Source organism: Belonocnema kinseyi, chromosome 2, assembly GCF_010883055.1.
Source record: "Belonocnema kinseyi isolate 2016_QV_RU_SX_M_011 chromosome 2, B_treatae_v1, whole genome shotgun sequence".
Taxonomy (NCBI): Eukaryota; Metazoa; Arthropoda; class Insecta; order Hymenoptera; family Cynipidae; genus Belonocnema; species Belonocnema kinseyi.
In genome coordinates this window covers 16,358,952-16,382,795 of record NC_046658.1, presented here as the reverse complement: position 1 = coordinate 16,382,795, position 23,844 = coordinate 16,358,952, and the positions used below count along the sequence as shown (strand labels likewise).

At 33.4% G+C, this 23,844-nt stretch overlaps 1 protein-coding gene and 1 long non-coding RNA gene across 3 annotated transcripts in view; one reads left to right on the top strand and one right to left on the bottom strand.

Moving 5' to 3' along the window:
- LOC117168559 (alpha-1,2-mannosyltransferase ALG9) overlaps positions 1-23,844 on the bottom strand; it is a 278,518-nt gene that overhangs the window by 32,339 nt on the left and 222,335 nt on the right. The window contains exon 10 of one of the 2 annotated variants that reach the window (XM_033354308.1): positions 17,237-17,470. The exons of the other annotated variant lie outside the window; for it this stretch is intronic. Coding sequence (XP_033210199.1) covers positions 17,371-17,470 — 100 coding nt within the window. The 3' untranslated portion in view covers positions 17,237-17,370. Of the gene's footprint in view, positions 1-17,236; positions 17,471-23,844 lie in introns of those variants that run through there. 2 annotated transcript variants of the gene reach the window in all.
- LOC117168561 lies at positions 3,065-14,739 on the top strand. The gene is made up of 3 exons (XR_004466503.1): positions 3,065-3,258; positions 3,686-3,886; positions 14,578-14,739. It is a non-coding gene; the product is annotated as an uncharacterized LOC117168561 (long non-coding RNA).

Sequence of the window (23,844 nt, the reverse complement as noted above, 5' to 3'; positions counted from 1 at the left end):
TACTTTATACTAATACTTTAAATATTTTAAGGAATACCTAAAGTCGTTCTAGCCATTGAAGGAAATTATAAAGTTAAAAATCTCAGATTCTAATATTTTTCCACAAAAATGGTTTATCACAGTGGTTATTATAAATTTTAAAATTATTTTTGTTTGAAGCACTTTTAGGAAAAAAAACAAACAATTTCACTGATAATAAGACTTTGTTCATACTTTGACTGGAAAAATTATTAATAAAAAAATAGATGAGACAAAAGTTCGGAGAGTCGAGATCTATAGAATTTAATGATCTTTAATTTAAAACAGAACAATTCAAAATCGCTAGAAAATTGAAGGCTCTGGAAATTTTTGAACGAAAAAAGTGTATTTCCTCCAACCGTGCGTCATGAGTACAGTACGTTCGTTTATATATTTTATTAGCTTATAGTCTGTTTATTTCAGAAATGAGGTTTGCAATAATATAATTAACTATTTGAGTCAAAATCTCCTGTAAATTTCAATTTTTAAATAAAATTATTAGGGGCTGAATGCAGCGAGAAAAAATCTTTCAAGATTAAGCAACAAATAAATTATTGAACTGTATAAATGTATGTATGATGTTTGTTTCAATTGAAATAAATATATACATTATATTAAATAATATTAAATCCATTTTCTCATTTATCATTCGTGACATTGACTTTCTACCAAATGATGCCCTCAAAATTTTAATTACAATTACCACTTCTTTTAAAAAATATTTCCTTTAAAACTTGAATTTGTTAAGAGTTTAAAGGTATAAAGATTTTTTACTTTGCAACTTAAGTTGTAGTCTCACATATTTTAATTATTATTATATTTATATTGAATATAAGCAATAAATATTTGTTATTAATTCTTCGGATCATCCATATGTTTTAAATATTTTTGTCATTGAGGCCTTAAATATTATTAATTTTTTCATTAGCTTCATTAACAATTTCAACAATAAATAATTTTGTTTAACTAGAAAAAATAATAGAATCAATAATATCAGAAAAATAAATAATAGAAATATGAAGTTCGAACTGCTTTCAAAATGTATCTCAACATTAAATTCTGTTCATATTAAACTACATATTTTTATGAATTATTCTTTTTTGAAATAATTGGTAATCGTTACTATTATTTTTGCATATATTTTTTTTGTTTATTTGTAAACAGCATCAAGTTTTTAATTATTTTTGCTTTTTCTTAATGCAATTCAAAGAAAAGGACAGACCTACTTTTTATAGCGCCATCTGTTGGATTAGGTTGACCGACATTTCCCCTCCGGATCGTAAGAAAACTACTACTGCATACACATACACGGTCGAGGCAGGGGGCTGAATATAAAGTTGTATACAGTACAATCAAACTGATGACCAGTTATTACCTGATGTTCCGCAATACCTTTATGGTTCTTTGGATTCTGTCTAAAAGTATCATGATGTTCTTTTGTTCTAGTAGAAAGTAACCTGTCAGTCTGGCCTACATAACATTTATCACAATTTAAACAACGAATTTTATAAACTACATCAGTAAGTAGGAAAATGTGGAGAGAATCTTTTCCTAATTTTATAAACTTATCCAGTTTAGAATCAAACCTAATGTTTTTTAATATTCAAATCGTTTAAAATTCTTTTAACCTCAAAAGACAGACTACTATGGAACGGAACGGCAATATTGGGTTTAAAATCTACATTATGATCTAAATGTGAAGTGGGTTGTTTTGGTAAAGAATTTTTAAGTGTTTTAACTTTATCATTAATGTGTGTTTGAACAAATTCTTTTGGATAATTATTGAGTGACAGAATATTTCCGATCAAATTGATATTTGACTGGTGAAAATATTAATGCGATAGCTTAAAAGATGTGTCTACCCTACCGAAAGAAATCTCGGAGTTTTCTCAAACGAAATAGCCTGGCCCATTTGAGACAATAAGCAGAGTCGATTTGGAAAAATTTAGTCTGAGAGATAGTCTGAGAGATTTGGGTCCTTTCTAAGGTCCTTTTAGTGGTCCTTTTAAGAGTGGTGCGATGGTAATATAATGTTCCTTTTGTATTCGTCACGTACCGGGTGGGCAGAGTTATTTAGAGTAGTTGGCCGTCGCTAATTCGACTCTCCCTTTTTAAATTTCTCTTCAAATTATTAACAATTTTTTTTAAATAAATTTTCTCATTATACTTATTTTATTTATTTCATTTATTATTATTATTATTTATTACTTATTATAATTATAACTTATATGCTAATACACCATTTTCTAGTTGAATTAAAAAATGCTGTCTTTTTTGACGTATCTCATTTCATTTACGAGAAACGTCGTATTAATACCAATTTTAAGCATTAAAAAAAAAGTTAGATATCTGAAATTATCGAAACCCGTAGATTCCGAATTATTATGTTTTAGGCTGTTAACTATGCAATTTAAAAATATCTACTTCTAAATTTTAATCCGAAAGCTTAACAAATGACCCTTGAGTGTCAGCTACTCTTTCGATATAGCCCCTCTGCTTTTTATTTATGATCGAATTCCTATTTCAATTTCAGCCTCTCTGCTTTTTATTTATGATCGTATTTCAATTTCGGAAAGGACATTTTAAAACTTTTAAAAGAACTACCTGGACCTTTAAATATATTTACCTGATTGCCTGCGGATAATTTCTCTGAGCTACTCTGACCCAAGAGAATTTTTAGAATACACTCAGAGATTCTTTTCAGCAGGGTACTCGATTTTTTATAATAGCTAATTTGTGCCATAATCATTTTTAATTACCTTCACCTTTAAAAAAGAAATGGAATTGTTATTTTCTATCTCTTGTGTAAATTTGAGCCTAGGGTGGTAAGAATTGAATTGCCGTAAAACGTAATTTAGTTTGTCTTTTGCTAAAATAATGAAAGTGTCGTCCACGTAACTAAATTATGTGTGTTTAACATTTAGGATTGATTCTAAACTGGATAATTTTATAAAAGTATGAAAAGATTTTCTTCACATTTTTCAACTTACTGATATAGTTTATAAAATTCGTTGTTTAAATTGTGATAAATGTTACGTAGGCCAGACTGGCAAGCTACATTCTACTAGAACAAAGAACATCATGATAATTTTAGACAGAATTCGAAGAACCATATAGTTGTTGCGAAACATCAGGTGATAACTGGTCATTAGTTTGATTGGGAACATGTTTTGGTTTGACACCATGAGCTTAATGAGTTTAAAAGACTTTTAGCTGAAATGTTCTTTATTAAGAGAGAAGGTGATAATTGCTTAAATGTTTTAACTGACCTTCATAGTTTTACTTCTGTATATAACATTATATTATGGTCATTAATTTAAGATCTAATCTTTTTTGGATCCTTTGTTATTAATAATTCATCACTACTGGTATAATTTTTGTACATCGCAATTTACAAAAAACATTATAATACTAATAATTGTCAACTCGACTCCTCCCTCTACGCCTCGACTCTATACAATCTGTATCATATTAAATTTAAGGAACATTAAATCTGTGACTGTTACTACGACACTGTTCTTTTAACTCTCAGTTATATCTACATGTAAACAAATTTCTCTTTACAATTATAACGGTTTAATTGCACTTCTGATATGCGTATATGATTCGTTTTGCATTCAAAATTTTAAACTATGCTCTATTTTTATAGTGTTTATATTTTTTACAGAACTAATTCGAGATGAGATTGTTAAAATCATGATTTAATAATTAACATCGCTGACTTTTTCCTTTATAAATATAAGGACTTATATTTTTGACCCTGGATTGATGTCTTTCCTGATGAGGAGAGCAATTGACTCTAGAAACGTCGGCAATTAAAATGGAATAAAGGATCTTCTCAACATCATGGTCTTTTACTCAGTCTCAAGTATGTCATATTTTACACCTAACTATATTTAAAATTAAAGTTTGGTAATTTTTCACAGAATAATTATATTTTTAAGTGATATTAAACGATAATACAATTACACCAAATTATTCTGCAGTAGTAACTAGGATAAATGCAAAAGCAATTCTGAGTTTGAATGTGAACGTTTTGACCTGCTTTAGTTTGGTCATACCTGTAGAGTGGTCAGTCAAGCTAGGAGCGCAGTCCTAATAGTATTTAATTTAAAATAAGTTTAAAATTTTCAGCCTCTTAGATAAAACGATTATGGAGGGTAACGAATAGAGAATGATTAACAATGGCACATTAAGATGTGCTCTAGAGGAGATGCATTTCGGGACGAAAATTTAAATTTAAATAATAAAATTGCATCTTTCGAGAGAAACGAGTTTGCAAAGTTAGGACTGAACCAGAGTATATGTGAAAAAGAGAAATAAAAAGCACTCGGGACCTACGGGGTCTGAAACAGGATGTGAAGCGAATTTAATTTCCCTAGCTATGAGAAAACAACTATATAGTATACAATATGTACCAGGAAAGGATAAGGCCTTTAAATTTTGTGTTAAGTTTGAAGAGGTTATTAGAAATTTCAAAAACCTACCTTTAAACTAATCCTTTTTTCAATGAAGAAAAACGAGGTGTGCTCTACAGGGCAATTATGGCAACAATGCCCGAAGTGGAAACCATCGAATTTATGGCTAAGAATACTATCTAAAGACATTTGTATATAAGCGGATTTAAGAACGGAGGGAGCGGGAATCATAAAGGTTGTTCTCAGCGACAATAGAATACTTAAATTAGAAAATGTAATATGCGCAGAAGCTCTTCCTGAAAAATTATTATTGTTACGTAAATTCGATGAATTATGAATTAGTATTTCCTTATATCGCAAAAAGATTGTTATTTTTTACCCAATTTCGAACGAAACAGTTATCACGGGAGTTTATACAAAGTCCTACTGGATTGTTGGGTTTGAAGACAGGTGAAACGAACAACAAAAACGAACCGAGATAAAAGACACGAAGATTAACTCCACGTTAGATGTTCGAAGATTATACAATCTCATGTCAGATGCAAGAGAGAAAATGGAAGAAAATTTATTAAAGAAAAATGAAAACGAAAAGACAATAGTATATGAGCATTCAAATTTTGAAACGAAAGTTTGGGATAGTAAATTTAGTGATATTGACGAATTGCCCATTGTAAAATTATCTTGAAGAAAATCTTTTTTTTTGACAATAAATATAATACATTTTTTTAAAGGAGTAAATCTATGCTTTCACATGTGAGATTAGGTCATGTACCGATCGCATATCATATGTACAGGGTGATTTTTTTAACTTGAAACTTTCAAATATCTCGAAAAATAGGCACTCTATGAAAAAAATTGTTGAATCAAAATATAATCACTCTGAGGAGTACATACACTGATGTTAAAATCGGTTCCCACACACCGATCCCTGGGGGTAGGTGTGGGGGCAAGTTTGAAATCTTAAATGGGAAGCCCTATTTTTTATTGCATATATCAGATTCTTTGAATGAAAATGCGTATGATTTGTCTAAAACATTTTTCTCGTTTCGCGGTAGATGGCGCTGTAATCGACGAAATTCAATTTTTCTTAATTTTACTGTTACTGAGAATGCACGCTTACGATTCTGCAATACTAGAAATTAGTCTTAAAACAAATTACTAATTTTAGCGTAACCCAAGACCAACGGCGTGGACGTAGCAGTTTTCTGTTCCCTTCTAGGTGCTTGATTAACGTGACTCCCCTTGCCTCTCACGATTCGGGGTGCATGATTAACATAAGTCCCCTCGCCTCTCATCATTCGAGGTACACTCAGGGAATCATTTTTTAATTAAAGTAAGTGCTCAAAATTATGTCCTTCGGCTTCAATGCATTTATTAATCCGTAATTCAAGTGAATTTACACAACGGAGAAGTGTATCTTCTTGCATTTCAACACATGCAATTGTAATTATGCCAATCATATTCTCACGTGTTGTTGGTTTTTCTTTGTAAACTTTGTCTTTCAGATAGCCCTGCAAAAAGAAATCTGGTGAAGTAAGATCTAGCGATCTTGCAGGTCGATTTATCGGACCGCCTCTACAAATTCAGCGACCACTGAAATCACGAGCAAGAACTTCTCTTGCTACCGCTGAATAGTGTGCCGGACAAATATCATGTTGAAACCACATGATCTGCCATATTTCTACGCTCAAGACTTCAAGCAATATTGGCAGTTCATTTTCCAAAATGTCTTGATATTTTGGACCATTTAAGCTGCCTTTGATAATCTGGGGACCGATCAGTTTATTGCCAATGATTTCCCACCATACGTTAACAGTCTATGGACCCTGGTGTTCGAATTTACGAAGCCACTGCAGATTTTCAAAACTCCAGTAGTGGATTTTGTTGTCTTTGTTCACGTTCCCACTGACAAAAAGCTACCAGATTTTGGAAATCAACGCCATGAAGTTCTTGATGTAAAGAGACATGATAAGAATTAAATTTATTACGTTTCAAAATTTACCAAACACTGCTCTGAGAAATTCCCGAATCACGAGAAATTTCTCGTGTACGGGTCTTTTTCTAGGTTGAACACTTCCATCGGTAGTAAATTTTGTAATAGTACGATAAATTGAAGCACGTGACACAATTCTACTGGGAAAACGCTGAGCATAGAGATTGACAGCATTATCAAGATTTCTTCCAGCTTCTCCATACACATGAACCATTTCAATTTTTTCTCGGACGGTTAGATACTCCATTGTAAAGTAGTAGTAGTAGTAGTACTGTTAATGTAAACGTATTACTGAATAATTACTTCTCAAGAACGGAATAAGTTTTGGCATGTTTATCAGAATAATGATTACCAAAGAGATCCGAAGCTCTATTGCCCTTATTTTTAACCGACTTCAAAAAGAAGGAGGTTGTACCTATGTTCGTCCCGATGTATTTTTTTATGTACGAGTTTTGATTGCACTCGTTCAATGATTCTGTAACAATTTGAAAAATTCTTTTTTTCCGTGTGCAGTCATGTCACAATGAAAATAGTTTATTTTTTATTGTTAATGTATTGCAAAATCGTAAGCGTGCATTCTCAGTAACAGTAAAATGAAGACAAATTCAATTTCGTCGATTACAGCACCATCTATTGCGAAACGAGAAAAATGTTTCAGATAAATCATACGCATTTTTACCCAAAGAATCCGAATATGCAATAAAAATAGGGGTTCTCATTTAAGATTTTGAACTTGCCTTCACAAAATACATCAATTTTCAACCAAACAGTTAAAGTTTCAACTAAAAAAGACACATGTTCTACTAAAAGTTGATCAGCCAAATTTCCAGTTGAAATAAAAATACTACACTCGTATAGCTAGATTTTCAACCGACAAATTTTCCACAAAATAATAAACTCGCAAAGTCTCTCAAAGACTCCCAAAGTCAAATCATTTCGATTGAAACCGCGTAAATTCGATATTTTTGAGAAAATTCATACCGATTGAATCCGCATAAGCCCGAATTTCTCACAGAAATTCCTTTCGAATTAATCTGAAATTTTCAATAATGTCTAAATTTTTCTCTCGAATTTGTATGCATATTGCTTTCAAATATCGCCTGCCCAGATAGGGGAAATCGACTTAATCGCCACATGTTCGAGTTCCAGCACCAGTTCTCTCTACTCAGCTTCAGAGGCATTGGGCGGTGGGCGCTCTCTGAAATGGAACGGAGGTATCTAGTACGATAGTTGTGCTTTGTAAAGTATCTTAGGGCGATTGATTTTAAAATAAAATGAAATAAGATAATATGTTGTTTGAAGAAGGTTGGAACTAAATCTTCAAAAACCAACAGCTTCATTCAAACTAGGTTTATCATGAAAAATTCTGAAATTCTTAACCCTTCAATTAAACAGACGTTTGAGGTCAATCTGTGGGTTAAGACTGATTCGAAATTTATTAAATGAAATGGTAGAGGAAAACTAATTTACAAACGGAAAAAGCAAAGTAATTTCAAAACTAAAATGTAAGGTTTATTGCTAATACTGTTCACATTGGAAGGTCTCGTCTTATTATAGCCGTATGGGTATTGGGATTTTTGAGTTTGAGATGTAACTTGGGGGGGGGGGGGCACGCACTTGCGATTAAGCAAAAGCTACTGGTAGCAGCAAGTGTGGTGTGTGGTCCGGTTGTCAAAACGGTGATGGAGACAATGTGTCAATCAAGTGGAATCCAGGGCGTTTGGGTCTTCTTCGCTCGGGCAAGGGTTTAAGTGAAAAGTCAGGGAGATAAGGCGTGGGCCGAATCCCGGAGGGATCTGATTTCTTAAAAAAGGGGGGCCTCAACTTTTGAAAACCAATGCACACAAATGGGCGCCGGTCGCGCATTCGCATTTAATAATCACCCCGAAGAACGAGTAGTACGGAAGAAGTTGTGCGTTACCCGTTTTTAAGTTAAATTAACGTTTGTTGTGTGGAAAAAAGCCTGCAAGCGGGGAAAAAACAACCAAATCTGACGGGTCAAAACTAAAAGTTGCTGGTCGACTTATTTCATGAGGAAGTCTTTTGGTATCACGACTTTGCGGAGAGGATGAAAATTATATTTCCCTACAGAGGAAATATATTCAAAAGGTAATAATGATGTAGATTCATAAAATTTAATATACTCTTAATGTATGGCAATTGGAATTCTCTGGGAAGGACAGAATTCTTGGTATATTTAGGGGCTTTTATGATACGCCTGAGACATTTATTTTGGATAATTTCGCACAACTGGCGCTTCCATTGGTGACATCTTTTTCAAGATACTCATCACTCATTCGCGGGAGCTTTAAGGCTTAGGAGATTTGTCACGGATTCTATTAATGTTGACGTTTATGAAGTTTACCTCTCAGGTATTTTATGGAGTTTTCTCATTCTATTGGTTCAGTAAACATGCTGAGTGGCTCTATTTTAGCTGGCCTTCTGACTGAGAAAAAAAGTGATTCAGACTTTGCTATATTTCTTTTTATTCTCCAGAGTTTAATACCTGTCTCAATGACTTAAAGAGCTTTGTCAAGTAATTTTACTATTTTTGGAACTGACCAGGAGAAAGTGTAAACGCGGTGTCGTCCGCATATACTCAGATTGAAACTTCGGGGACCTCAGCGATATCGTTTAAGTAGATAATGAAGAATAGATAATAAAGAAAGTGGAGGCTAATTTGCCTGTAGCTGGTTGAATGATATGGATATTTGCCTTTTTTCTGACAAATTAAAATGAGAGCTATTTTACGAGATTTTGGAAAGTAGCTTAGTTGAATACAGGCATTAAAGATAAGTGCAAGGACAGTGATGCACGAAAGAGGAAGCTTCTTAAGAACTACGTTTAAAATTGAATCAGGACCGGGTGTTTTGTTATCTCAGTATTTTTTATTTGTTTGTTTAATTTTTTTTAGATTATTTTCTTGTAATTATCAGTGCTTGGGATTTTAAAAAATTCGGAAACAGTTTTTTCGCATTCAGATATGTGTTGGGGGTCAGATGGCTCATTAGGTGGGGTGAAGTTACTTACATAATTTGCTGCCAGAAGATTTACTTTTCCAGTAGGAGAAAGCGCATACGTTTCATCCGTTTTTTTAGAGGAACTTCAGTTAGCGGCTTTGTTCGGGCTTCAGTCATACGATATATAGCATTATATTTAATTTATTTGAAGTTTAACGACTTCTGTATTCCAATTTTTAAATCTGTGTATTTGAATTTTAATTGCTACAGTTTCACGAAAACGGTTTATTATTTTTATAAGGGGCTGAGATTTAGATCGGTTTTGTTAATGGTAGTCTGGGGGACTGGAGCGAGGATGGCCGTTTTTATGCTAGATGTGATTTGATATAGCTTCATGAATGTGATTAGTGTTTGTTAGTGTAGCTTCCAATTTAACATGCTTTTCTAGGTCGAGTTTAATCTTTGCCAATTTGCTTTCTTAAAATTATAACGAGGCGCGACTGGGGCTTTTTGGGAAAGGCTTAGAAGACTGGTCGATAATCCGAGTCTAATTCATTAATGATGAAAGTGTCGTGGTTGTAAATGTTATTTATGGGGATTGCGAAGTCAATGAGGTAAGATGTATGTGCGGTGTTGAGGAGAGAAAAGAAATAAGAGTCTGGTGCGGAGACATACTGATACTGGTCGTTTATGATTTTAAACAATTGTTTTCCGGTGTTATTATTTGTCCTGCTATTCTACAATAAGCATTTAGCATTTAGGTCCCCTGCTGCGGTTACCGAGGGTGCAAGTTCAAATACTTTTCTGTCATCATTTTTTGTAAATTTTTTGAGGGAATCTAGTATCTCTATAATAATAATCGCGGTACCTCCATTAGAGTTATTTCTATAAAATTATTAACCACTAGGAAAATGGTAATGTTATTTTTGCAAAAGTATGTGGCTAATTCATGTCTTTTTTTTAGATACCCTGAGCATTCCGAAAAATTATTTTCAGCGTGTTATTCTTGAAGGTGGCCATTTTCGATAGCAAGTGAAAGTATATTATTTATGATTTCGGCGGATGAATTCATAGCTTCGGTAATTTAAATTTTTTCCCTATTATGTCGGTAGTTAAAAGTGTAGCTTTTTTAAAAATATTTACTAGATTTATTTTAATATCTTGAAAAGGTGCGCTTTTATTGCATGTAATTACTGGAATCATTTTATTATGTGGGGCGTAGATTGTCAAGGCTTTTGGTGCTTTAGCTCGAATATTAGTTGGTTTTGGTATTTTAGATGGTTATGCATTTTTAGGCTTGCCCGCACATGTTTGTAATTTCGAGGTGACGGCAGCGCTGTAGAGCGGTAGTTTTTGTTATAGCGGGTCACTGACAACTAGGGAATTCGCGTGTATGAAATTTTCATTTGGAGTGACCTGTGCAGCTAGTTTAGAGAAAGCAGTTTCTGTCTGCGAGTTATAAGTTTTTGATTTATCATTGCTGGTTTTCTGGAGGTTTTTTTTTAAATGTAGCAGCAACGTGGCAAATGTCAGATGCATGATGTAATCTCTGGGACTTGTAGAACAGTGAGATCTCTTTAGGTTTGATGTAGGGCGCTTCTTTAATTTTTCTATAAGCAACGGACTGGAGATTTAGGCTTGAGGTGCTTGAGGAGTCTTCAGGACCGTTACCAGAAACATTTGTAAGGCTCTCTTTGTTTATCGGTTTCTCATACGAGCAACTGACGTAATTGATAGCTTGATAGGAGGCAAGTTAACGCTTTTCTAGAAATAGTATTGAAAGCCTGGTTGCTCTAGGTTAGCGATAATTTTACGATACTCTTCAATATGAGACACGCGAACTGAATATCCGTATGTGCCAATGTTGTAAGCTATAGGTTTAAATTGGGTGGATTCTTTCAAAAATTTGTGCAGAATTGTGTAGGGGTGGTTAGTTTCGTCCAAAATTACATGAATAGGGGGAATTTTTCCTGGTGCGACACCTGTTTCAGGAATTAGCGGCTTCGGGGCTGCTTTCAAATTATTGTCGGCAGCAGCTCTACTAGCTTTATTTGTGTGCAAGTTATATGATGGCTGTCTTACCAATAATGTCCTCGACGTCCTGCTGCTTCCTTTGAGGAAGCTAGTGACCGATAAGTGGCCACTGCTGATAGTGGCAAATGTTTTATCTGAGATTTTAGAGAGCTTTCGCTTCTTACTCCTATTAGAAACGATTGATAAATTGCTGTCGTCATTTTCCTCCAGCCTTACGGCGGTTTCCTTTCCTTCTTCTGTTTCCATCTTGGTGATGGATATTTGGCTGGTGCTGCTACTTCCTTCTGGAAAGGATAGTAGGTTTAAGCACTGTGACACTGGTGTCACAGAGCGCAAAATTGTTCAAACAATCTAATCGATGGGTCTGATAGATCAGAATTTATCAATCTATCATGAGCATCTTATCAATTATAAAGAACTTTGACATATTCTATTCGATGTTCCTACGATTATAATCGTAAAAAGATCTACCATTTTTTTTCTGGAATCTGAAAACCTGCTACCTTCAAGAACACTGGAGGTGGTGACACTTCTTCTAAGGAAATTGTGTGGAATGAAATACTCTCCAATTCTCTGAGGTAACGAAACCAGCGAAGGCGCGCTGGCCTCTAGGTGGACAGTAAGGTGTGAGGATGAAGCCGAAGTGTATCCAATGACGAGATAACGTTGTCCTCGTCAAAGTCGGAAAACCCCCATCCTTAGTCCTAGGTAGATATAGGGGTTACCACCACTAGGCCGGCAGACTCACCTGCGATTGGAACGGGAGCCCTATCTTGTGGGTTTTCGATACATCAATGGCTAACATGAAAAATTGCAAAACACGATCGCGTCCTGGCGAAAATGTACATAAATGTACTCAAAACGGTCATAGGTACTACCACGTGTACGGTGATCATAAGATGATGAAAATTTTAAAATCTTCACGCCCTTAATGTATCTGTGGCTGATATGGAGATTGATAAAGCAACCGATGAAGACATCAATGAAGAGAGGAGCGAGAGTAACGATGACATTCATCAGGAAAAATCTTTTGTAAAGAAGGAAAAAGTTGGCATGCCGAGCCCATTCAATCAAGAAGAACTAAATGATTTAATCAGAGAACTAGTGCTGCCGAAAGATGGGGCTAAATTGCTAGCATCAAGCCTGAAAGTAAGAAATATGCTATCTAAAGGAACAAAGGTTTCGCTTTAACGGAATAGGGATCTGTCATTCCGAAAATATTTTATAATATAGAATTAGAAGACTTGGGATACTGTAACAATGTTCATGGTCTTATGAATAAATTAAAAAAGATATATACAAATTTGTAGAGTGAAAATTGTCTATAGATTCTACAAAATGAAGCCTTGAAGCGGTGTTATTACACAATACAAATAAATATGCTTCGATACTTACAGCACTCTGGGTAACGCTAAAAGAAGAATATGCAAGCATACAAATGGTTTTGGATAAGATTAAATACGGATAAAACAAATGGCACATTCGTGGCGATCTCAAGATCTTGACAATGATTCTAGGTCAGCAATCTGGTTTTACGAAATTCCCATGCTTTCTTCGCTTGTAGGATAGCAGGGATTGCAAGAATAATTACATTAAGAAAGATTGGTTATAAACAAGCCTTTGGTTGAGCCGGCTAAAATTCTACCTCCTCTTTTCACACCAAACTCGGTTTGATGAAATAGTTCGTAGAAGCTTTCGATAAAGAAGGAAAATGGTTTGCTTATTTATTCAAACGATTCCCAGCTTTATCGAGTGCGAAATTGAAAGTTTATGGACCTGAAATTCGTAAAAAGTTAATAGATGAAACGTTCATTGCCACAATGAATATCAAGGAACGAGATGCATGTCTGAGTTTTAAGAATGCGGTTGAGAATTTCTTAGTCAATCGCAAAAGTGACAACTACAAGGAATTGGTGTCTAACTTGCTCAAAAACTAAACAAAAAATGGGTTGCTTGATGAGTTACCAGCTACATTTTCTTGATTACCATCTGGAAAGCTTCCCAGAAAATCTTTAGAGATTACAGTGTGGAACAAGGATAAGGCTTCCATCAAGATATCAAGAAAATAGTAAGGCGTTACCAAGGTAGATGGAATACGAATATGATGGTAAACCTCTGTTGGATGCTTAAAAGAGAAAGTGTTCACAGTGGCAAGAAGAAGAGACGAAATTCATTGCACAGATCTTTCGATGACAAGAGAGTTCGAAAGAATACAATCGTTATCATGGCTTTACTGACGTTGATACTGATAGAAGAAATTAGGAATAAAATAAGTAAAGATGTTTTTAGGTTATGATGTCATGGAATTTCGGGGATATAGAGCTACTTACCCATGGCTGTCTTGCAAAAGAAAAACTCACGAAATTATTCTGTTTTCCCAAACAAAATTTTTCTTCTGAATGAGGTTACGGGATTTTCAGGTTATGGGGCTATATTCTTACGATGTAAGGGGATTATGGAGTCATTCGGTTATAGGGTTACCAGATTAAGGGAAGGAGGGTGAAAATGGTACAGGGTACATTATTTTTGCAGTTTCAGTGGTTTATTGAGTGTTTTTGATGCTATGTCAAAATATTGACCGTGTAGAGGTTAAACAGGTTGCATATTCGGTTTATCCCTACCGATAGAAATCTCAGAGTATATTAAGGCGAAATAGCCTGAACGGTTTGAGACTATCTGCAGGTTCGGTTTTAATGATTTAGTCCCAGAGATACTCAAGAGATATTTAGGTCTTTTTCAAGGTCCTTTTAAGAATGATGCGACGGTCATATAATGGCCCTTTGTATTCATCACGTACCAGTCGGGCAAAGTTATTTACAGTAGTTGGCCGTTACTAACCTGACTCTCCCTTTTTAAATTTTTGTTAAAAGTATTAACACTTTTTTTTTCATTAGTGAATTTTCTCATTATACTTAATTATAATTATAACTTATATAATAATATACAATTTTTTAGTTGAATTAAAAAATGTTGTCTTTTTTGGCGTATCTCATTCCAAAAACCTGTTTCTAAATTATAATCCGAAAGCTTAACAAAGGACCTTTGAGTGTTGCATACTCTTTTGAGATAGCCTCTCTGCTTGTTATTTATGCTCGAATTCTTATTGCAATTTCAGCCTCTGTATTTGTTATTTATTACTGTATTTTTATTTCAGTTTGCAGAAAGGACATTGTAAGCCTTCAGACGATTTGAACGAGCTACCGGGACCTTTAACTATATCTAGCTGAGTTTCTGCGGAGAATTTCTCAGAGCTTCTCAGAGCATCCAAGACTCAGAAAAAAATGGCTGTGGGCCTGTGTTATTTATGTTTTTTTTTGTAGTTTGCGGAAAACAATTCAATTTTTTATTTATTGTTGAAATTTTCGTTTGAAACATTTTTTCCTTTGAAAATGGCCAAAACGAGTGATAATAAAAATAGGATAAACAGCGATTTATTGAAAATAAGGAATCAATAATCATCAAATGGCATAATTATATTAAATGTTTTAAAAAAATAGAATAAACAAGCATTTTAATAAATTGAAAAATAATTTTAGGTACAAAAAAACTCTAGTAAACCTCTAGTATGTACCTTTTATTGAGGAGCGTATCAATTTAAACAAATAAAAAGCAAACCTAAAGGTCCCCTTGTGAGTCTAAACACATTTTTTTAGGAACCTAAAGAATTTTTATCATTATCCTGAGTTTTTACCAAAGTCGTGAAATATCTTTTAAGTTTTAATTGTTTTTGAATCGTTTAAAAACTTCCAAATATTTCTCAAATTTATTCCAATTTGTTCTAGAATTATACATTATGGCAAAATTCTGCCTGCAAATCTTTTACATTTTTCTTTAAAATTTCAGGAAATACTTAAAACGTTTTCTAATATTTTCCAATGTGCACTCAGAACACATTAGTACAAAAATCATTTCAAATTTTTCCATGAATTTAAAAAATATTTTTTTCATTCTCTTGACGCCCTGCAAAACTAAGTTTACCTAAATCTTGTTTGAATCCTTAAAAATTAAAACAATTGTCTTAATGCCTTCCATATTTGTTTCAAAACATTTTTAAGTTTTTAAAAATTAAATTATTCTTTTAAAATTAGACATTAATTACTCAGAATTTTCCCACAAATATTTTTAAAAACTTTTATCTAAAACAACAATATTCAATTTTATAGTCAAACATCATATCCATAGTTAAGAGTCAAATTTAAAAAATAATACTAATGTGTGTCACCAAATCAAATTAAATATGTAAAAAAAACGTATGATCTAAAATCTTCATACAAATTGAAGAGGCTTATTTGAGAAACTACATCTTAATTGATGGAAAAAAAAATCTTTATAATGTTTTTGGACAACGACGATTTCTGTTTATACGTTAATCGAAATATTGTGAAATTTTCAACTCTACAATCTCTTTTCTGTTTCGAAACTCTAGTTTTTAATCTTCTACTGAAATTATCATGAAGTTCCTAAATAAAAAAGTTGACATCGAAAAAAACGAATTTTTCTGTCAACAAATGCCTGACTAATACATTTGTTTATTAAATTTGTTTAAAAAATAATAAAATTATGACCTAATTATGAATGTTGCTGAAATTCTCATGAATTTCCTGACTAGAAGGACTAGAATTGTAAAATGAACTAATTTTTCGGCTGAGAAAGGCCTGAATGATGCATTTAATTATAAAATTTGTTGGTCATATTGACGATAATAATCCTAAGACGAAATTTACTCATCATGATATTGCTTTTATTCAAATTGTTTGCAATCTAACTTAAAAAGCGTAAAGTTATGTTAATTTTCAGAAAACATTCTTTTTACAAATACTTTCTTTATAAAAATTGTCTTTAATTATTATATAATAATGAAACATCTTTAGGTAATATTACCCTATGAAACTTGGTCGATTTCAATCATTTTCCTGTTATTCATGGTCACTGGGAACGTCAAACAGCAAAAATTGAAATTTTTTTCGATTCTTTTTTTATCCAAATCGGTCAAAATTTGTACGCATAGACTAGGCTACAACATGGACTAGCTAATTTTTTCACGAATTTTCAGATAAACGTATTACAAAACAAATGGATACAATTTACCTTATATAGTTTTCCACAAAATTATTATATATTTATCGCAATATGTTAATGAAATGGAATGTTCAGAGTTATTGATTTTAATTATATATACCTTTAGTGGATGAATCCACTTTGTTGAATTGCAAACCGCCAAGTCAAACTGATTTTGTGAACTTGTTTACTGACACGCACTTTACTTCCTGTTCAAACTTTTTACGCAGCAGGAAAATACGTAAAGTTGGCACTGAATCGTGGCGTTAATTTAAGGAAATGAGCTCCCTTTAGCATCTGAAACAAACGCAGAGAATCCTACTCTACGAACTACAAATGTTCAAATTTCAATAATAGAACTTTTTTCAGATTTTGGCGAGCGTTTTTTATTCTTCTCCTCTACCTAAAAAGGAACTTTCAACAAGAAGATTAATTATTTGCCAAAAAAGACAATTTTTCGAACAAATAATTGAATTTTCAACTAAATTAATTTTCAATCATAGAAAAATACTATAAAAAGTATTTCAAATAAGATAGAATACATTAAAAATCAGGCAGGTTCTATACATTAACTTTCTGAATCTCAGCGCTGAATTTTTTTTTATGATCAATTATGCAAGACGTTTTTTTCGCTATATAAGACAAAAAAATGGCGACTTTTGACATATATGTTATAAATAATAAAAAAAAGATTAATTTTTTACCAATAAAATTAATTTTCTATACAAAAAGAATTAATTTTCAACCAAAAATGATATAATCAAACATACATTTTAATTAATGAATTAAAAAAAACATTTTTCAAAAAGTACACCAAATTGTCGCTTTCATTTAAGTGCCGGGGGTTGCCTTCAAATAACCTTGGACTGATTTCGGCGGGAACGAAACGTCAACAGCGTGGGCCGCCTGACTCGTTTCCAATTGAAATATATATATATATATATATATATGTAATGTCGCAACCGCCCTCACCCTGATCCCTTGAGAAACTGCAAAATAAAAAAGATAAAATTTAAAAAAAAAGTTAAATTTCTAACAGAAAAGACGAATTTTTAACAAACAAAATTAATTTTTAATTAAAAATATAAATTTCCATCTTAAAATGTTACGGTTTAACAGTAGACTGTGAAACTAAAAAAGATCAATTTATAATAAAAAATATGAATTTGCAATCAGAAATAGGATAGTTCACCCTGTTAGCTTGAGTGAGTGATGGATTTGGTTGAAAAGGTGAATGGGGTGGAAAAAATCGAATATAAAGTCTGATTTTGAGGTTAGATTGGATTTTGCGTTGTGAAAATGTAGGCGAGGAGGAAGCGACGTGTTGCGAGTCTTGCTCAGTAGATAAACCAGATGAACGACGAAAAGGAGAATAACGGGGTCGAGTGGGGTCTTACGGGGAGTAAAATTATTGGGAATGAGGCGGGTATCGAGGCAAGCTGTAAAGGTACTGATTACGAGCAGTACAAGATGCTGGTTAGGAGTGAGGGAATCGCGGCAACTGCAGCAGGTCTAGGGAGGGGTAATAGGATAGGTAGACCTACGAACTTGGAAAAGCTCAACAGAGCTGCACAGCGCTCTCATAGTGTAGGAGCAATCGGATTGCTTGACGATTGGTGAAAACGGGCGGGTGGAGGAGGAAAATCAGCACAGGAAAAAAGGAAAAGGGAACGAAGACTGAAAGGTGGGTAAAAACTCAAAGAAAAGGATAAAAAGAAGAACTCCGGAAAGAGAGAAATAGGAGGGGAACATGCTGACGAAGATTCAGGCAATGTTCACAGGCTTTAGAGAGGAGACATGTGTGATGCTGGAATTCATGAAGAAGCAAGGGGGGAAGCTAAAGGAGGAGGTACAAAAAATACGAAAGAAATGGGATGAGTGGGAAGAATTGTGGAAAGGCGAAAAAGAGAGTCTGGAAAAATTAGAAAGCAGGGAGAATGAGATGAACATAGGAAAAGGGAGATGTATAGAATAGAAGAGAGAGTGAGTGAGTCAGAAGTGAAAGTTGATCGAATAAGGGTTCAGTTAATAACGAGCCAGGACACAACAGAAGGTGGGGTAGGCTTGCGGGTAGAAAATGAGAGGCTGCGTAGTAGATTGACACAGATCGAAAAACAAATAGAAGGGGAGTAAAGATCAGAGAGGAAAAAGGACATAATGGTCAAGAGGCTGAAAGTGAACAGTTAAACGGGAGAGGAAGAGGTTAAGAAACTGATGAAAGATATAGGAGCTCAAATTAGGGTAGAAGGTGTAAAGAGAGTAGGAAAAATGAAGGAAGGGAAGGAAGGCATGTTTCTGGTGACGTTGGGGTGTGAGGAAAAGAGGTTTGAAGTTATGGGCAAAAAGAAGTTGTTGGGGAAGAACAGAGTGAATAGAAGAAGATCTGACATGACAGAAAAGGAGAAGAAAATCGTTGATTGAGTGGAGGGCCTGGGCGGAAAGAAGGAGATGTAGCAAGGCAATAATACGGAGAGATAGAATTTGGTTAATCGGAGAGATGTGGATCTGGGACGAAGAAATCGAAGAATCGAAAACTTTTCAAACAAGGCAAGGAAAGAAGAAGGTTAAATAACAGGTAATTAAGAAGGAAGGAAATGCATCGGAGTTTATAAAATAAGAAAAGGCTAAATATAAGGACAGTAGGAACGGGAGGAGAAGATAGGCGTGTGAACGTGGCATTCTGGAATATTTGAGGATTAAAAACAAGAACAAGGGCTTTTAAGGGGAATTGCCAAAATGAGACCTAAGAATGATGAGTGAAACATGGGCGGATGAGACAGGCTGGAAGGGGATGAAACTAATGTGACCGAAAGGTTATGTGTGGACGATGCAAGAAGCAAGAAAGGAACACCTTAAAGGGAGAGGGATGGAACTACATTCTTGCGGAAGAAAGAATAAGGAATATAATAGGACGTATGAAAGTGGGTAATGAGATAAAATCCGAGCACTGGGTGGTAGCTAATCTGATAGTCTGGGGGTCTGGCGGTAAATAAACTGAAAGGGTCGATTGAGAAGGTAAAGGATAAGATAGATACAAATGAAGTAGGAGAACAGTAAAAGAGAGGAAAACAGAGAGTGTTCGGACGAGGAAAGAAAGAGTGTGTACAAAAATGGTGGGTAGGGGAAATGGAGACAGGGAATACAACAGGGTCAAAAGAGAACATCAGAGAATTCTTGAAAGGAAAAATCAAAGGGGAAAGGAAAAGTTCAAGGAAAAGTAGAAAAAGCGATCAAAGAAGCTAGGGTTTGGGATGTGAGAAATAAGGAAAGGGGAGTAAGAAAGAGCGCAAATGAAGATATAAAATTGGGTAAGTGGACAGTCTATTTCAAGAGTCTGTTAGGGGGAGAACTAAATAGGATAATAGAGAAAATAGAAAATTAGTACAAGGAGAAATTTAGTGAGGGAATTTGATAACAAGAGAAGAAGTGGATGAGGCTATAAATAGATTAAAAAGAAACTAGGCTACAGGAGAAGATAGCGTGGAGAAAGAAACTTTGAAGTATGGAGAAGGGATCAGAGAAGGTTTGTAGGAGATCCTCAACAAGGTCTGGAATGGAGACGGGTGACCAGAAAATTGGTTGACAGCGCTGGTAGTATCACTTGTCAAAAAAAGGGGAGGGAAAGAAGGCAGAGGAGTATAGAGGTATCACTCTCATGCCAGTTGGCTACAAAATATATGCATAAATTTTAAGAAAACGGTTAGAGAGTCAGATAGATGAAAGAGAAAGTATCCCACACAATCAGACCTTTTTTAGAAAAGGGATAGGAACTATAGACATCATTTAAATACAGAACTACTTGCTTGACAGAAATCTCGGAAGAAAGAGAGGAAATTAGTCGCGTTGTTCGTGGATGTTAAAGCAGCTTTTGGTTCAGTAAACAGAAAAGTGTAATGGCGGGCAATGAAAGAGAGGGGAATAGAAGGAAAGATGGTGGAAAGGATAAAGGAAATTTGTTCTGAAACCAGGATTAGGATAAAGACAGGGAAGGAAAAAGGAGAGGTATTCTGGACAGAAAGAGGTCTAAGGCAAGGATGCCCTTTCACTTCGCTACTTTTTAATATTCTGTTGGCAAACCTAGAGGAGAAGTTAGATATGAAAGGGAAAGGGGGACGATATTAGGCAACAGCAAACCATACTCTCTAGCTTAAGCAGACGACGTAGTATGTGGGAGCCAAGGACCTGGCGGTGAACGTAGAGAAGACATTACGTTTTTAAGATTAACGGCCAAACAATAGAAAGGGTGAAGATCTGTTAATTAGGTTTTTGGCTTGAGGCAGAATGGGAAGCGAGGTGCAGTTGAGGAAAATAATAGAATGAGCGAGTAAAGTAATGGGCCAAGTATGGGGAATAGAAGTTTCAAGAGAAGCTGAAAAGGGGAAACGGGAGCAGAAAAGCACAAGTGTGCTTGGACTTGGGAAATTTGGGAAATTCGAAATGGGAGGAAGAAAGAAAAAAAATGAGGAGGGTTTTGTGATATGAGGAGGGTTTTACGATATACGAAAAGGGCTTATGGAGTAGCAGGACAGAGAGTTAGAACTATTAGTGAGACAAGCAAAAGAGAGATGGAAAAATATTATGGATTCAACGTACAATAGATGGTATATGATGCTCAGAGCTGGCGGAACCAGAATATCTAAAAAAAAAATAAAAAAGTTAGATAAATGGAGTAGGGTGATACGATTTAGAATGGGAGAAGAAGTGAGAGCTTGTAGATATTGGGTAAATGAAGAGGAGAATATGTGTATAGTATGTGGATGCCAAATGGAGTCATAAGCACATGTTTTAGAATGGTGCAAAGGAGAGAAAGATAGGCACTTCAGTGTAGATGATTGTGTAAGATGGATTATAGAAGGTAATGGACAGGGAGTAATATGGATGAAGAAACTGTAAGAAATAAGGGAACGCAAGGAAATAGGGCAGAGCAAAACGGGCGAACTTGAAAAAGGAAAGTAAAAAGCGAAAGTTGATTTCAAAATCGTAGAAAATGTTTGTTTTTTATAGTAAGATGAAAGGGAAGCCTTGAAGATCACCCATTAATAGAATTATTAGTATTATCTTTTAATGTTATCATAAAAAAACATTTCTGTGTTGAAATGTTGTCACAGGCTGCCCGACATGTCGAAGGCATTTATGGTTAGAGTTTGATTTTTATTTGATCATTTTGCACGGGGCTGTCCCGGTATATATCATCAGTCACGGAAGCATTTTTATAATGCAATCAAGTGATCTGATGAGAGCAGTCTGTCCAGACATATTGGACAAAGCCTGGTTTTTACCCCATCATTGACGGACTGGGTTGCTCAGGGATCGAACCCCTGACCTCTGAGGTGAAGTCCGAGTGTCTAACCAACTGAGCTGATTATTATTCAATTTTATTTTTAAGTACGGCGAAACATAAGAATATAAGCAACTGTAAAGTTAAATTAAGGATGGAATGTAAATTTATGTACAGGGAGCAGAGGTCCCCAAACCGGTAAAAGGGAGAGATTAAATATACATACATACATACATGCTGACATACATACATACATAAATGAATTTGATGTTAAATAGTTGAACCTTCAACCAAACAGATGAATTTTCAAAAAAAAAAAAAAATGTTTCTCAAAAATAATTGAATTTTCAATAAAAAATGCCAATTTTTAATTTTAAATATCACTTTTCCACCAAAAAAGTTCCACTAAAGTAAACAATCAAATAATGTAACCTAATTAAAAGCAATTAAAATAAATCCTTATCTAATTTAATATTATGAAAAAAGATAAGCATCTAATAATAAGTAATTGATCAGTTCTGAGCTTAAAAACATCAATGATTGTTTTCACTGAAATACTCAATTAAATTTTATTTTATATTTTTATGAAAATTTTAATTATTAATAACTTTTTAAACTAATTACAGAAAAAATTAAAACATATGTACACATAATTTTGAAAGTTGTATTCAGAGACTAATTTTGTAACTTCAGGCACATTTGAAAGATTATGTAACTGAAAAAGAGATGTTTTAAATATAAATAAACTTTTATTGTCCAAGTTATAGGCAATATTTAAATACACAATCCTAAAGTAAATAAAAAATGTATGTTAATTGAATAGAGAATATTAAACTGCAATCTCTGTCTAATTTTGTATTGTGACAAAAAATCAAATGATAATATTTTATAATCAGGATACAATATTAACATCATTAAACAATGATTTTTATTGGAATATTCAAATTATTTTTACTTACGTTTTCTATTTGAAATTTTCTTTTTAAAGTTTTTATTTGTTAATACGCTTTTAACTATTTCAAGATATGTAAGTTTTAACAGAATCAGTTAATAATTAGTTATTAATATTTTTCTGAAAATTTTAATTATTAATAACCCTTTAAAATAATTCGAGCAAATCTTAAAATACATATAAATATAAAAACTAAATTCAGATACTCATTTCAAAACATCGGACATTAAAAAAAATATATAATTGTAATGGAGAGATGTTAGCCCTTTGAGACCCACTGGGAACTTTAGTTCCCAAAAACGCGTTAAAAAATCCATAACTTTACAAAAATTATTATATTTTCAATTTCTTTGAAGGATAATTATTTTTTTAAGGATTTATTTCTTTGAAGGATAAGCAATTTATGTCACTTAATTAAACAATGTTAAACTTCAATGCTTATGTAATTTAATATTGTGAACCAAAATAATCTGCTAACAATAATTAATTTATTGAACAATTTGAATAATTATTGCTTTATATATTTTTTTAAAGCTGCACTTTCCTTTATGAAATTTTGATATCTTAATCAGCTGATGATTAATTAATCAGTTTACAACATAATATCATTAAGGAATTATTTTCATTGAAACTTGAAAATAATTTTTATTGTATATTTATCTTCAAATTAAAAATTGTATATCTGAAAATTTACATTTTTATTTAATTTACCTTTCAAACTAATTGCAGAAAAAATGCAAACCCATTTACGAATAATTAAAAAAAAAAAGAATTCAGATATATAGAAATTTTTCATATATTAGCAGAGTTGACGACACAAAAAAAACTACACAAATTTCACTTTATATCACCGCAGTGGCACCATGAACTGAGACTTTCTTGTAATTCATCTACTAGAATACAGTATAGTTTAGTGATATCGACTGAAATATTACGCGCTAAAACGATAAAGTAGAACATCTATGACTGGGTGAGAAATATAGAAAAATTATTGAAATACATTTTACGTTGTGCTTGATAAAGTCAATCATAACAACTTAATACCTGAATTAAATAAATCTATAAAAATTGATGAAATAAATGTTACGTATTAAGAATATTGATAATTCAGTAAGGAATATTATTCATTTTAC